The sequence below is a fragment of the Phymastichus coffea genome, unplaced genomic scaffold (genome assembly GCF_024137745.1).
Source record: "Phymastichus coffea isolate CEN01 unplaced genomic scaffold, Cenicafe_Pcof_1.1 PCOF00082, whole genome shotgun sequence".
Lineage (NCBI taxonomy): Eukaryota > Metazoa > Arthropoda > Insecta > Hymenoptera > Eulophidae > Phymastichus > Phymastichus coffea.
This window is the reverse complement of record NW_026706893.1, coordinates 370,242-385,374: the sequence shown is the minus strand read 5'-3', so window position 1 is coordinate 385,374 and position 15,133 is coordinate 370,242. Positions and strand designations below refer to the sequence as shown.

At 34.3% G+C, this 15,133-nt stretch overlaps 3 protein-coding genes across 5 annotated transcripts; 2 read left to right on the top strand and 1 right to left on the bottom strand.

The window, feature by feature from the left end:
• Nucleotides 1–2,384: 2,384 nt before the first annotated feature.
• On the bottom strand, nucleotides 2,385–3,310 carry LOC131668660 (ribonuclease P protein subunit p20). The gene is made up of 3 exons (XM_058943016.1): nucleotides 3,110–3,310; nucleotides 2,748–2,916; nucleotides 2,385–2,667 (listed from the first exon to the last, which is right to left on the bottom strand). The coding sequence occupies exons 1-3, from the start codon at nucleotides 3,284–3,286 to the stop codon at nucleotides 2,534–2,536; spliced, it is 480 nt and encodes a 159-aa protein (XP_058798999.1). The 5' UTR covers nucleotides 3,287–3,310; the 3' UTR covers nucleotides 2,385–2,533.
• Nucleotides 3,311–4,076: 766 nt separating this feature from the next.
• LOC131668655 (cleavage stimulation factor subunit 1) lies at nucleotides 4,077–6,568 on the top strand. Of its 2 annotated transcripts, XM_058943007.1 has the most exons (5): nucleotides 4,077–4,172; nucleotides 4,280–4,413; nucleotides 4,634–5,531; nucleotides 5,600–5,693; nucleotides 5,781–6,568. In XM_058943007.1, the coding sequence occupies exons 2-5, from the start codon at nucleotides 4,343–4,345 to the stop codon at nucleotides 6,023–6,025; spliced, it is 1,308 nt and encodes a 435-aa protein (XP_058798990.1). In that variant the 5' UTR covers nucleotides 4,077–4,172; nucleotides 4,280–4,342; the 3' UTR covers nucleotides 6,026–6,568. The 2 variants fall into 2 exon arrangements, with proteins under 2 accessions (XP_058798990.1, XP_058798989.1); XM_058943006.1 differs by having other exon boundaries at nucleotides 4,085–4,413.
• Nucleotides 6,569–7,018: 450 nt separating this feature from the next.
• LOC131668645 (nucleolin-like) lies at nucleotides 7,019–15,132 on the top strand. Of its 2 annotated transcripts, none has more exons than XM_058942989.1 (5): nucleotides 7,019–7,554; nucleotides 10,276–10,380; nucleotides 11,250–11,539; nucleotides 11,852–12,152; nucleotides 12,259–15,132. In XM_058942989.1, exons 1-4 carry the CDS (start codon nucleotides 7,498–7,500, stop codon nucleotides 12,117–12,119), a joined length of 720 nt encoding a protein of 239 aa, XP_058798972.1. In that variant the 5' UTR covers nucleotides 7,019–7,497; the 3' UTR covers nucleotides 12,120–12,152; nucleotides 12,259–15,132. The 2 variants fall into 2 exon arrangements, with proteins under 2 accessions (XP_058798972.1, XP_058798971.1); XM_058942988.1 differs by having other exon boundaries at nucleotides 7,021–7,554; nucleotides 10,273–10,380.
• The last annotated feature ends 1 nt before the right edge of the window (nucleotide 15,133 follows it).

Genomic DNA, 15,133 nt, shown 5'->3' with positions numbered 1-15,133 from the left:
TGAACAAAATTTGTTTAAAAGGTCAATTTATATCTCAATTAATAGCCATCCTGGTGAAGAAAATTTTTTACTTGTTAAAATTTTTTGTTAACCATTTTTTTTAATGATAACTTACGATCTTTCATGTACTCTCATTCTTAACATTTGAGAGAGAGTGAGAGAGGGTAGCTCAGCAAATAAATCTTACTTCATTCAAGCTCCGTGCAAAAGAATTAAAAGAATACTTCATAAAGTACAACTCGTCTCGTAAGAACTCATAAGTGAAGAAAACATTTTTTTTAAGTAGATTAATTATAACGTACTACTCTTATTTCAATAAAAAATAAATTTATACATTATTGTTGAATAAGAACTGAAACTTATATCTGTGCAAAATTTTACCTATATGACGAATATCTGTATTTATCTTCAACAGGATTTCCGAATCTATTTCTTCTTATTTCTTCTTCTAATTCAAGGTATATAGTATCCAGGCTACATTTTTTGACATTTTTACCTGATAGGAATGAAATTGAAACAAATAAATTTGAAAGCAAAAAATAATCATTCTTTTTTTTTCCTTTACTTTTTAAGTCAACGACAGATATGTCAACATTCATTTCTTTTAGTCAGATAAGATATAAAAATTGTTTAAATAGTACATTAGGATATCAGAATTTACTTTTCCGAAAATATGTCGTACCGCATTTTTTAAAACGACATGTGGAAAGTACGATTTTCAACGCACATTTTTCGCAGAGCATGCGAGAAAGACCACACGTCGTATCAAAAAATACAGCACGACACATGTTTGAGAAAGAGTTTATCGTTTCGTGTGTCTTTCCACCCTCGCTTCGCTCGGACACAAATACCACACGAGACAAAAATCTACTTTACCGCACTTGTATCGTAATGTACTATTGACGAGTATTGTACCTCTTATAAATTTCAAGATATTTTAAGTTTTTATATCACATATAAAAAAGTAAGCCACAAGCTTGTACTCATGTAAAAATTACTTGGGTTTCAACAATAAACAATAAATGTAAAATTTTATATCACTTGTATTCATTACAGTTTTCTGTTTAGGTAATTTAGATTCAAAGTTTTGAACAGTTTTAAAATACGAAACAATTGTTGATAATACGATAAAAATAACTTTAATAGAAGAAAACATTAAAAATATTTTACACTGATTTAGAAAAGAAGAAACCGAAATTTTTTAGGTAATCTTTTACTGATTGTTTAGAGAAACGTCATTTATTTTTATCGTAATGTTATGCTTTTTCGATATAATTTAAAAATGAAAATCATCAATTATGTCATTAAAGCTGTTATATACATTTCAATATTTTTAAAGCAGCTTCTACGTGTGGGTTCCACAAAAAAGAAAAAATAACCAAAATCGATATACAATTTTTTCGTAATGTCACATACATTATCTTCAATTCTTAAAATGTTAAATTTGGAAAATAAAATTAGTTTGTTGATTAAGAAAATTTTATTATAAATGTTACAGAACAGTGTATAATTATTTCTGCAGCAACTTTTTTAACAATTATTTTAGTTTTATTTGAGTACGTATAAAATATTCCTAAGTATTTAGATGAAGGAAATTACAACTATAAACATAAGCTTATAATTTTATAATATGCTCTTAAACATATGTAAGTAGGTTTGGAATCAAAATTGAAATATGAGAAATTTGTATTTACATAACTCATTTCTTTTCAAATAATCTTCACGCATGATGAAAAAATAAAATTATTACACCCACAAAATAAAATGTATATTTCATATGCACTTTATTTTACATATCACTTTAATGTCAATAAGAATTCATATAAAAAATTAAAAAGTAATTCAAAAACACAACTAGTTAGTAGTTACATGTAAAAATCAATGACGTAAAAATCTGGACCTCATTGATATTTTACTTCAGTTGAACACAATTATTCAATGTGAATTGTCATTTAGTATCTTTCACATCACTTGCTCACTTTTTATTACATTGTAGTCATACGTTGACAAGCATCCTCAAAACTTTGTCGATGATCGTAGGGTCAATGAAGCTGGCAGGCTCTTATAGCAATTAGTTGTAGAAGAATAAACACTGGACTTAAAACTTCAGAGTACTCAAGTGTACTTTGTCCAGATAATTTTTTGCATAGAAGGTATTTGAAAACAAACACCAACAGCAGTGATATCAAACTCCACAGTGCTCTCATTATTCCCACTTTGACCATACCTTCCATACGCATCCTTATAAATATGATGGCACAAAAATATGTATTTATACCATCTGCTACAAATAAGGGAGAAAATACTATCCACCAGCCACCACTTCCCAAAAAATATTCATCATCTAACTTGAAGGCAAGTAAAATTGTGAAGATTGTTAATGACAATAAGTTTGTCCATATTTCAAAGATAGTCAATCCCAGCCAATGGACTAGTTCATCTAATGAAAAAATCATGATGAAAATATGAACTTTACTTATTTCATTTAAGACTACAACAAATCATATTAATATTGGTAATTTTCATAAAAGCCTTAATTATTTATTTGAGTATTATCAAATCTGAGAGATCCTATGAATGCAGTTAAAAATACTCGAATACGTATTGCTGAGCTTTTTCTTTCCTTTATTTCATAACTAGCATCATCAGTTTTTGGTTCTAGGTCATCTATAATTTCAATAAATTCAAATTCAAATAATAAGAAATGGATATCTATTAATTATTTGATCAATCAAAAAATAAATTACCAGTTAATGTTACTGAGCTAATCTTGGTATCTAGATCCAAAGTTTCGTGATGGATTTCTTTAAGATGCAAGGCTAAGCTACACGCACGATTTATGGCAGCTCCCAGACCGTGTATAATAACTTCTTGGGCACCAGAATCTAGGATTCTTTCACATTGTTTCAACTGGGCCTAGAAAAAAACACAAAATATGGATAAAGACAATGCAAAAAAAGCAATTTATATAAGAAACAACGAGCTTTTGTTTTTCAAAAATGGTATAAAGCTAACTAAAAAAATTAAACTGTTACAGTTATAAACAATATGTTTCATTTTGTTTAATCACTTGCAAACATGTACAATCTTACTTATAGTTTCTTCATACCTTGAAATTTGTCTTATTATTGGCGTAAACTTCATTCTTCTGTTTTGGATATTGAAAGGGTGTTCTTTTCTTCACGATATGACTGTTACTTAATTTTCTTTTGCTTTTAGATTTTTTTGTTTTAGGTGTTTTTGTATCAACTTTTTCTAACCTGTCGTCTTCTCTCTCGATTTCCATTCTCAAATGTGTATGTGTACTGGGGTGTTCACAGAACGATTCTGACACTTAAAAAATGACATGAATTCTGACACCATGACACGTTGAAGAAGGATATGTCATGAGCCACTGCGCAGCAAGCCATGCGCAGGTGATTTCTAGGGTTTTTGAAGGGGTGCGTATTTTGAATACAAAGTGATAAAAATGAAAACAACAAAAACATTACAATACATATTCCCCAAAAACAAACGATAAATTTTTATAAATTGACTTCTTTGGCTAGTACATTTTATTAATAACAAGAAATTTATATTTTTCACGTAAAAATTTTTTATTTTAGGAAAGAAATAGCAAGAACTCTTTTTCTACTTATTTTGATTTTCTATTACTAAATGAATGCTTTAACTATGGTGGAAAGTATCACTTAAAAAAATACTACTTACTTGCCGTCATAGTTAAAGCATTCATTTAGTAATAGAAAATCAAAATAAGTAGAAAAAGAGTTCTTGCTATTTCTTTCCTAAAATAAAAAATTTTTATGTGAAAAATATAAATTTCTTATTATTAATAAGATGTGCTAGCCAAAGAAGTCAATTTATAAAAATTTATCGTTTGTTTTTGGGGAATATGTATTGTAATGTTTTTGTTGTTTTCATTTTTATCACTTTGTATTCAAAATACGCGCCCCTTCAAAAACCCTAGAAATCACCTGCGCATGGCTTGCTGCGCAGTGGCTCATGACATCCTGTGATGTATGTCAAAATTCATGTCATTTTTTAAGTCTCAGAATCGTTCTGAACACGGCTATAATACCAGATATACGCGAGACATGAAGTGACTTGCCATTTAAGGTTAGGGACCGACCAATTTCTTGCCAAGTTCGAGAGGAAAATGTCCAGTTTTCTCAGTATGTCAAGTAGATCAAGCACGTGGAAACAATAACCTTTGAATAAACAATACGAAGTTACAGCAGAAATACGATTTCTAAATAATAATTTCTTACTATATTTATAGAAAGTAATACATAAGACAGCCAACATTCAGTCTTCAACTGGAAAAACCGACGGCAACGCAGTCATGAAGGATACAGAAGTGGACACAAAAAATATTATAAAAAATAGAGAAATGCTCTATAGATTAATGATAAGGTATGAATAGTTTTTTGTTCATCATTTCTAAGTTTATCATATTATAAACATTATTTCAAAAGTTTAATTAATTTTACGGCGATGTTAGACGCTTTTATTACTTACATTAAAATTTGAGAATATAAATTTAGTTTGTTTGATGGATGAATTCTGTTTTTATTCGCTCTTCAAGCTTTGAAATTTCATTTACAAAAGATAAATCTATTCTTTTAATTTTTAGTCAATTGTTTTACGATGGTCACCAAACAGTAGCTGTACAATTGTCAAACTTGACTCAAGCAGAGCCTCCATGTCCACCGTCAGATCGCTTGTTACATCTTATGTTAATTGGAATGGCAAATGAACCAGATAGATCAAAGAAAGATAGCAATCATGTGTCATCATTTACACCAGTTGAGAATACATTAGGACCTGGATTAGATTTAGAATTTGAATGTGAAGCCACTACTCAAGCACCAGAACCAGCACAATATGAAACGGCATATGTCACTTCACATAAAGGAAATTGTAGAGCAGGTGCATTTTCTGCTGATGGACAGCTTATAGCCACTGGTTCAGTTGATGCTTCTATTAAAATTTTGGATGTTGATAGAATGTTGGCTAAATCAGCTCCTGAAGAGGTAACGCCAGGGGATCAAACTGGAGGTCATCCTGTAATTAGAACATTATATGACCACTTGGAAGAAGTCACATGTTTGGAATTTCATCCCAGAGAACCTATTTTAGTTTCTGGGAGTAGAGATTTTTCAGTGAAACTCTTTGATTACAGTAAAGCTAGTGTTAAAAAAGCTTTTCGTACAATCACAGATTCAGACCAAATCAGATGCTTGTCTTTTCATCCAACTGGTGATTACCTTGTTGTTGGGACAAATCATCCAGTGATACGTTTGTATGATGTTAACACTGCACAATGTTATGTATGCAGTATTCCTAATCACCAGCATACAGGTGGTATCACAAGCATAAAATATTCTCCTGATGCAAAAACTTATGCATCGGCAAGTAAAGATGGTAGTATCAAACTATGGGATGGAGTTTCCAATAGGTGCATAAACACATTTGTGAAAGCACATGATGGATATCAAGTATGCTCAGTAGCTTTTACAAGAAATGGAAAGGTATGTATTTTCATTTATAGTAATAAAATTAAAACAAAGATTTTTTCTAATTGTATATTTTATTTTAGTATTTATTGTCTTCTGGCAAAGATTCTTTAATTAAACTCTGGGAATTATCAACAAGCAGGTGTTTGATTGCCTATACTGGTGCAGGAACTACAGGTATAATTGACTTTTGATTTATTAGAATGCAGATAGGAATGTATAGTTGATATATTAAGTTACCATTTGACACATTATAATTTTTAGGTAAACAAGAGCATAAAGCCCAAGCTATATTCAATCATACAGAAGATTATGTAATGTTTCCTGATGAAGCTACTACATCTTTATGTGCCTGGAACTCTCGAAATGCTTCAAGGAAACAGTTACTATCACTTGGACACAATGGTCCAGTACGTATGATTGTACACTCGCCAGTTGCACCAGCATTTTTGACCTGCAGTGATGACTTTAGAGCAAGATTTTGGTGTAGGCGTATGCCAACACATTGAACATATAATACAGTACGGATTGAATAGAATATTTAAAAAGAATAATTTTAAGACAATTTTTCATTAATTTATTGGTCTTAGTTGTAATAACTATCTTTTAATTAAATTATTAAGCATCTCATGATATGGTATTAAAAATTTTCTACAATCAATTGAATACTATGGACTACATTTAATTTTCAATTGAGAATCAAGTCAAATGGACTAATTGAACTATCAAGTCAGTCATTAAATATTAGTGTATATATTTCTTTTACCAATTATCAACCATAATTTTATTAAATTTTTTAAATATTTAATTATCTACTTAACTTTTGCATAAAAGATTTTTACTACACATGAATATTTATACTACGTGTGATGTATATGAATAAACACTTCGAGTTATGTCTACAAAGATGTTTATAATTAAAATTTTATATGAAACAAGGAGTACATTATACTTGCAACATTGAAGATTAGATATTGAATTGTAAGACCTATATTTTCAATATTGATTAAAAAATGAATGAAACTGAAAATCTCCAACACTGTATGTGTATACTATGTTGAAGATAAAATAAAATTTGTAAAAATATAGTAAATCAAAGAATATTTGATGTTTTAGTTTGGAACAAGAAAAACACAAAGGAGCTTTCAAACATTTAAATCAAACTGAAATCTACCTCACTGATCTTAGTCAATTAAAAAAAAATCTATTCTACAAACCAGCACCTCGAAACGTTTAATTATATCAAATAAGTGAAAAACAAATATTATTACAACTATTTAGTCTAAATTATCGACGAGGCAATTTCTCACATAAAGAGCTGCATATTTTCGATTTTTTTTTCCGAACGTCAGAATAGTAAAGGGAGAAAAGAAATATAGGCATTATACTTTGATTCTCTGCAGTTTTAATTATTTGGTTCGGTCGTGTGTGCCCGCCTCTGCTTCGCTCAGTCACGTGACCCACGCTACCGCCATCTTCGTCTGGCATTTGCCGAAGTGTATAAACAGTGTGTAAGTAGTGTGCGAGTGAACCGCTTGCTCTGACCGTATCGAACAAAGTGTATAACTGTAGGTGCGACAATATTGTCTCTCTTTGTTTTTCTCGCTGTTTCCAGAAATAGCAGGATAGCGAGATATCCGTGTCCAGCTGTTGGTCGTATCCAAGTAGCATAACAATCAAACAAACCGGCCGCGATTGCCGCGACTAGCAGTCGGCGGTTGGCCACTTCGTGCAGAGGTCTATTGAAGCAGCAGAGCACTAGCACGAGCGCACTCTATCTGCGAAACAGTGAGCAATTTGCCTTGTGTGAGAGTTAGCCGTGTGTATGTGCGTGTGTTGTAGCAGGCAGCAGCACTACAGCCAGCAGCCCGCCGAAAAACCGTGTGGTGATAGTCGTGCACAAGGTCCAAGCACAGAGCCGACTCCGTGTCTGTCCTTGCATATTAATACACACAAGTGCTCAAGAAGATAAGCAGGCAGTATGTCGGACACCAAGGTGGAAAACAAGACCGAGAACAGCGTCGACGAGGCGGTCAAGGTGAGCCATCCGTAGCTGCCGCGCCGGCAAACTTGCCGATATGCATGCTTGTCCTGCGCGCGCCGCGCTCAACTTGGTACATCGCAACTCTGGCTCGTCCGCGCGCTATTATGCATTCGCTGCCGGTCCAAATGCATTATCTCCAAGTCGACTTCAATACGTTGCGATCTCGTGCTTGGACTGGCGTTCTCTTGCGTACACATTTAACCCAATTATCGGCCAATTGTCTCGATTCCTACGTTCGCGTTCGTCGTTTGGGGGTTAGGAGACGGCCGCGGCGGTGGCGGCGGCAGCGGCGCTTGTCCTTGCGCTCTCGGCAAAGATGGCGGATGTTGTTTTTTTCTCTTTCGCCGCGCGCGACACCGAGTCATCGAGTGTTACGCGGGAAATTTATGTGTCGAGCCGAGCTCGTGTATTCTTTGCTGTCTGTTCTCTCAACTTTTTCGTGTAGCATACTATAGTACGCTTCCAAGCCTAGTTGCATAAGCACGCTCCAAAAAATGGCGGGAAAGCCAAATCAATTTTTCCGCGCTCTCGCTTTCGAGTTCACGAATGATAATCTTATCGCTCCTTCTCGCTGTCTCTCTTTTGTGCGCCAGAGCAGATTCGTCGATCATCAGTTACATACGTACGTTAAGGTTTTATCGGGTGAGACGCTATGTGTTGCGCCGTAGAAGGCGAGTATATACGCGCAAGCCCAAGCCAAGCTTCCCTCCGGCTCCGGCCCCTTCTCTATCTCTCTCTCTCTCTCTTTCTCTTTCTCTTTCTATCGTTGAGTCTCACTCGCTCTCATCGTTGCACATTTCGGTGAGCTCTCCCAGTGCGTTTTGCCTATAGGTATAACGCGAGAGCTGCGTAACTCCAACTTTTCGTTCGTGTACGTCTATCAGAAAAGCGCTCTGCGTTTGCTTACGTTTGTAGTGTTTTCCTACGATACTCAATAATTTTTCACGTATTAACTTATTAAAGGCTTACAATTTGTTTAAATTTCAATTGAAATTAATCATTTTGACTACTGTACTTTATTTTGTTTTGGAGCATTCGAGGTTATTGTCGGGTGACGTGTAAAAATGTTAATTGAATCTTATCTTATGAATGCATACGATCAAATTACAGAAAAAGATTGTACTTTTCGCATGATATCTTTGTCATTTTTGAATTCTATAATCCAGCAATGATTCTTATTCTATTCCTGAGTTTGTAGGGGTCTAATCTAAAAAGTTTCTAGCACTCCTCAATAATTTGAACCATAACGATGGATTTTTTGCTTTACTCGTTTATTCGTAAAAATGTGAGTTTTGGGCACTAATGCGTAGAATTCTTTTCGGTTAAGAAGTTAATCGTCTTGCGTCACTGATATCATATTCGTTTTCCAATAGATTCATATCAAATTTCGACTCGTCTTTGATCTTTCTTTATTCCGTTTTGTATTTACATTCAAATTATGTTTCATAGGTTTGCCGCAAAAGCATAGGCTTTTCCATCTTAGGTAAAGATTATTTGATAAATCTTGTTTATTTTAAAATAGCGATATATTGGAGAAAATCTGTGACGATCACGAATGATGTAAATTTTGAATTTCGAAATAATAAATATTACAATAAAACTTGCCACACACTCTAAAAACGAATTGTCATCTTTTTATTTCATTTTCAAGCAAAACAAAACCCACAAACCTTGACCAATTAAGATTAAAGCTACGAATATGTCACCAATAATATTATTGCCGTACCACCTTTGCTACTCCTTCTAATTCTAAGAACTATATTCCAAATTAGGAAATATTAACTTCGTGGTTGTTTTGATGTCTCGCATGAAATCGCAGTTTATGTTGAAGGTTTTTCCGCAACCTTCGCGATCACACTTCAAATGAGGTAACTGAAAACTGTCTTGAATTGTTAAGATTTGATGAAAAAAGACAAGTCAAGAATATTGTGTTACCCCAGTTGACTCCCGTTCTAAGGGATTATATCTCTGAGTCTTAAATGGTGTGCAATTTGCCTTCTTGTAAGACGAAACCTCCATCTGTGCGCGGGAGTGCCGTTATGACGTCGAGAGAGGGGAAGGCAGACGTCGGGAGGGAGAAATGGCGTAGGGGCTGGCGCGTGCAACGCGTTTCCCGCCACTTTTTCCCTCCCCAAAGTATACATGTGCCTATATATACTAGCCGCTACGTCTTCTTACCTTTGCACAACGTTCATTTCGCATGCTGTTATTATTTTCCATTCCGTCACGTTACAGGTGGCATTGCGTCTTTCAACGAGACAATCTTTTGCAGGGTTTTAGATTGCTACTATGAGCAAATGTAGGTCGCGATTTCCTTACGCAAGTTTCCGTCATTGTGGAAAGATACTCCGAAATTTTTGTTTTTAATCAACTGTATTTATTCTAAACTCATCTTTGAGCATGAAGTGATAATACGGAGCTTTTTCAACGTGATAAAAACGAAATAAACGATCAACACGATGAAGTAGACGTGTTTACATGCATATATATTACAAATGTGCTGTTGATATAGAGGATGCTTCAAACGAGCCGCGACAACGACTCCGTTTACAGAAAAAAAACAATTATCTTTATTTGATAAGACTATAAGTATCACAGCAACCGATGAATTTTTTTCATTCAAACAATGTTGCGATCAATTTGTGTCAATCGAAAAACGATCAGATTTGAGATTAATTCGTGCAACAGCATTAATTGATCGACTATTTCCAGGAGGAAACGACGCCGGAGGAGAAGCCCGCATCCAAAGGCAAGAGGACCGGCACGAAGAGGCTCTCAACTTTGGAAAAGACAGCTCAGGAGGCTGACCTTATCCTGAAGGTAATAATGCTCATAAATCCCCCCCCCCCCCCCCCCACAGGGAAGAGTAGAAAAAGAAAAGTACTTCAAAAATTGTGACGTGGTAATTCCGAAGCACCACGCGGTTGATGATAGTATTGGTACGTTCAGGTAGCACATCATGTTCGACTGCGCAAACCGATGACGTGTGCAACAGCGGTAACAGCAACAGAGTTGATTTTTAGGCGGTTCAAGGAGGGAGAGAATGAAAGTGGCTACCCCCGGCCAAGTGTCGAGTTTTTGCCGTGCACGCGATGTATATCGACACAAGAGAGACGCGTTGTAGCCGAAACTGAGCCGCGCAGTTTTTTCCCTCACTGCTTTCTCTTTCGCTGACGACTCCAGCCGGCAGAGCGACGGTGGCTGTGGCCGACACACACACATAAACGTGCTGCCGGCAGGGGGGAGCACCTCTCGCATTTATGCGAGAAGAGGGAGACGACGCACGCATCACACGCGAACAGATGACTTGGCCGCTACAGCAGGGAGGGGGTGGTTTTCCGGTGCGAGAGAAACGCTTGCCACGAGGGCGCCACGATCTTTACAATCATGTGTCATCCGGAATTCAAAAGACTCGGCTCGGCGCGCGCTACACTTAAACCGGTAAAAATCAATAGTCTTCGGTAAAACAGACACTCCCCCCCCTCCCGCCTTTATCGCATTAACTTTCAAAAGCTACAGATATCGATTTGTCTGTGATGATTTACGATGAGCGGTGCCAGTGCTCTCTTTTATCAAATGATTTTCTTTTACAATATAAGTCACATGTACAAACTGAAATCTCAAGTGTAACAAGATTTTTCAACGTTAAACTATTAAAACGTCATTAATTGGTCCACTTGGCTCCACAGGGTTTGAACTCGAGTGTTGGCGAAGTGGAAGGCAGGAGGCGCACAAGAAGCGCGGCGCGAGGTGTCACCACACCGGCTCCATCGCCACCTAAGAAGGAAAAACGTGAGCCACGCACCGGTGGTGGACGAGGCCGAGGACGTCCCAAGAAGGCCAATGAAAATGACGAGGAGAATGCCGCGGCCACTAACAACAAGAACGATGATGCTAAAATGGACGTTGACGAAAAAGACGACGAAAAAGACGACGAAAAGGACGATGATAAGGGCGTTTCCGAGAATAAGAAAGACGGGTACGTCGATTTTCACGTCTTTTCTACTGTACTCTCACCAAATCATTAATACTTCGATTGTCTACCTCTTCTCTTCATTCAGTCAGACTATTGCCTGTGTTCCTTCTTGCTCATTCGCTTTTGTGCGCGCGCGTGTGTGTGTGTGTGCGTGCGTGCGTGCGTACGTGTGTGTGTGTGTGTGTGCGCGTGCATGCATGTGTGCATGTGTGTGTGTGTGTATGTAGCGTGTTTGTGCACGCTAACAATAGATGTAACGTTGTATCTACTTTAAAAGAATATATTAAGTAACATAATTTTCTGTTGATATTTTAGCAAGGACGAATCCAAAAAAGAGGATCAAACAGACGGAAAAGCTAACTCCAAAGAAGAGAAAAACGAAGAGTTGGAAAACAGCAAAGAAGAGCCCAAGAAAAATGCCGTAGAAGATTCGCCGAAGAAAGAGGAAGCTAAATCCAACTCAGACAGCACGACGGAAACCTCGAGTAAATCGACGACGGATGCACCCGCGTCGGAAGCGCCGCCTGCCACGGGTAGCGAGAATGCCAACGCCACACCGGCCGCTGATGAAAAGAAAGAATAATTTTCATCTTTATCCGAGCACATCTTATCCCGCGTAAGTTTTTTATCAATATAATTTAATAACTAGACTTATATGAACAAGTAAACATCAACCTGTACAAGAGGCATGAAGTATATAAAGTCGAATTTTCAAATTGCAGCAGGCACCAGGGGCATACACACGTCGGGGTCGCAGATCCTGTCCCCTCGTCTATTTCAAAATATTGACACCGACTTGTTAATAGTCTGAATAATAAGCGCATCACACAGTGGAATTCCGCTTACATTGGGAATAAAGGAAGTCGAGTATGCTTTCACCGTTCCTCAACTTGTGACCAACATCCGATTGTTGGAAAATGAAATACAATTATTTTTAGAGATTTGATGAGGACAACAGTTAAGTTCTGAAATAATTTTATTCGATAATTATCAATTTTTCTAACTGTATGCATCACATTTGAAATCTGTTAAGTATCTGCGAAGCAACATTAACATTGTAAATTTCACTCGTTTTATTAAATCAATTTTGTAGATTTACGAGTAAATAGATAAGACTTATATAATTGGTAGAATGGACTATACATTATTCGTATGAATTACAATTTTATATCTTGAGAAAAAATAAAATCTTATAAAACTACAAAATTGATTGTCATGGGTTTTTAATTTTTATCTTAGTATCTGTGTTTTTTGTATCCATTCGAACAAGTCGAAATACACCCGAGGTTGATGTTCAGAAAGTAAATATTTCAATGCAAAATGTGCTGTCGTAAAAACTACTTTATATGATATTTGGCGTACAGTTTTTAATGTTCGTTTTATTTGTAAAATTTTACGTTGCGCTGATTAACTGGTGATGGCGAGGAATTAAAGTATGGATGATACGCTGTTCGTGTACAATGATAATATTGTAAAATATATTTAATACGGACTTAAAATATAAAATGGAAGAGAGAACGGAGTCTGTTTTTAAATCAGAACTGAAAGGTAGGCATAGCCTCGTGGTGTCTTTGCGACATACAGATCTGGTATGGAAGTGGCTACGATTAACTCATTCATAGAAAAAAAAAGTTATACTGTAATTCCTTTTATTTACATAAATAACGACTGAATGGAAATGGAATATATGATGATAATGAGAATGAAAAGGCATTCATTTAAAATTTCCTCTATTCTTTTTCTTAATACGTAGGATAATGAATACAATAAAATTAATAAAATGGCAAAATCTTGAAAAATATTGAAATTTAGATTTTTTATTGAACTACATTTATTTTTATGTCCTTTTACTGCATTGCGTTGTAGTTTACTTAATTGTTTTTTAACTTATTGTTTTAATGCAAATTTTATTAATTTGAGAAATTGGAAAAGTTGGTAAGATTAAACATCACAAATTTTTTTTGTTTGCGTCGAAAAGCTATGTATTGCATTACATTTTAACATTTTATTTTACTTTAGTTTATCTATATTTTAATTTAATTTTGAATTCGATCAACGCAAATATATTATGACGTTTTTCTGAACGGTTGTGAATGTACAAATAGCTTCTATGGTCAACATACTATTTTCATAAAAATCCATACTCAATGAGACACTTCCAAATTGTTTTGGAAATTATTATGTATGCTTCCGTATTAATATTTTTGTTCACACTACAATATCTTTTTATTCAATTTAAAAAAATCAGCTTGCTATTGTAAACATAACTTTTCGTTACTTAAGATATTATTGCGATTTTCACTGAATTCTCTATTGTAAATAGATACAAAATTTTATCTGATGTAATTTTTTCATGAATTGTCATAATGTTTGGGTTGTTTCATAAATATTTACATTTAATCCAAATGTTGTCACGAATTCACATTTTATCTTAAAAATAGATTATAATAATATGTAATGTGGATAAAAAGATAAGTTTATATGTAGTATGTAATGTATCCAAATATATGAGCGTCGAAATTGCAAAAGTATTTTTTAATTGAAAGTTTACAATAACAAATTTCACAAGATTATATTCAACAAGATTTCAAATGCGTAAAATTATTTCATTATTTTTTGGCAGCTATTGATTATGAGTTATTTAGATATATTAGCATTGTGCAATATGAAAAAAGAATATTTTCTTTAACAGCTAACCTGTAAAATTTAGGGTGAAAATGGTATTTGTTTTAATTAAGGATACTGTTAACTTTTTTCTATTATTTCAAACAATATAAGTAAATTTCATAATGTTATGAAATTCTCGTATTTGTGTAACTACAAAATAAACGGATGATGTATCATTTTTATTTATATAAAAATAACTGCAGGAATTAAATTAGGCGATACACTTAATTAGAATTCTAACGTAATATAATTTCAACAAGTACCAACATAAAATTAAATTTTAAGTGAAATCAAATTATAACTAATAAGTCAGTGTCTCATTACGTACGGTTTTAGTTCTAGTTGCAAAAATCAGTTGTATAATTATTATTAAAGCATGGATAACTAAATATATATGTATAAAGAAAGTAATACTAAAATGTCATTGTCCTGTAAATGCTATTTATGATTAGCATTATGGAACAAGCGTACATAATTCAATGAATGTCTGTACGAGTGAAAAAATGAATTTTTTTTCTTAGAAAAATATTATGAAAAGCAAAAATTAATAGTCAACAAAAAACACGTTTAAACGAGTGAAATAAATGAATGTGATTGCTAGTAGAATATATCATTTGCGCAAAAAATAAAAGAGAATAACGGTTATCGCTCACCTTTTTAAATGCGCAGACAAAATCATACAAGAAACATATTTTAACTGTTAATTCTTTTAAGTTGAATCAAGATTCATGCAAAGGTTTTGAGAAAGTTCTTTGCAACTTAGCATTGTTTCTAAGCCTTTCAAAATATAAATATGTAGAATATGTCTGTAAGTACCTTTTTTCGTTTAATATGTAGAAAAAGCTATTTAATAAACTTATAATTATTTGATGAAAGAAAACCGAATGAAAAATCAATTTTGAATTTTGTACTGATATTGCTTCGATCAAT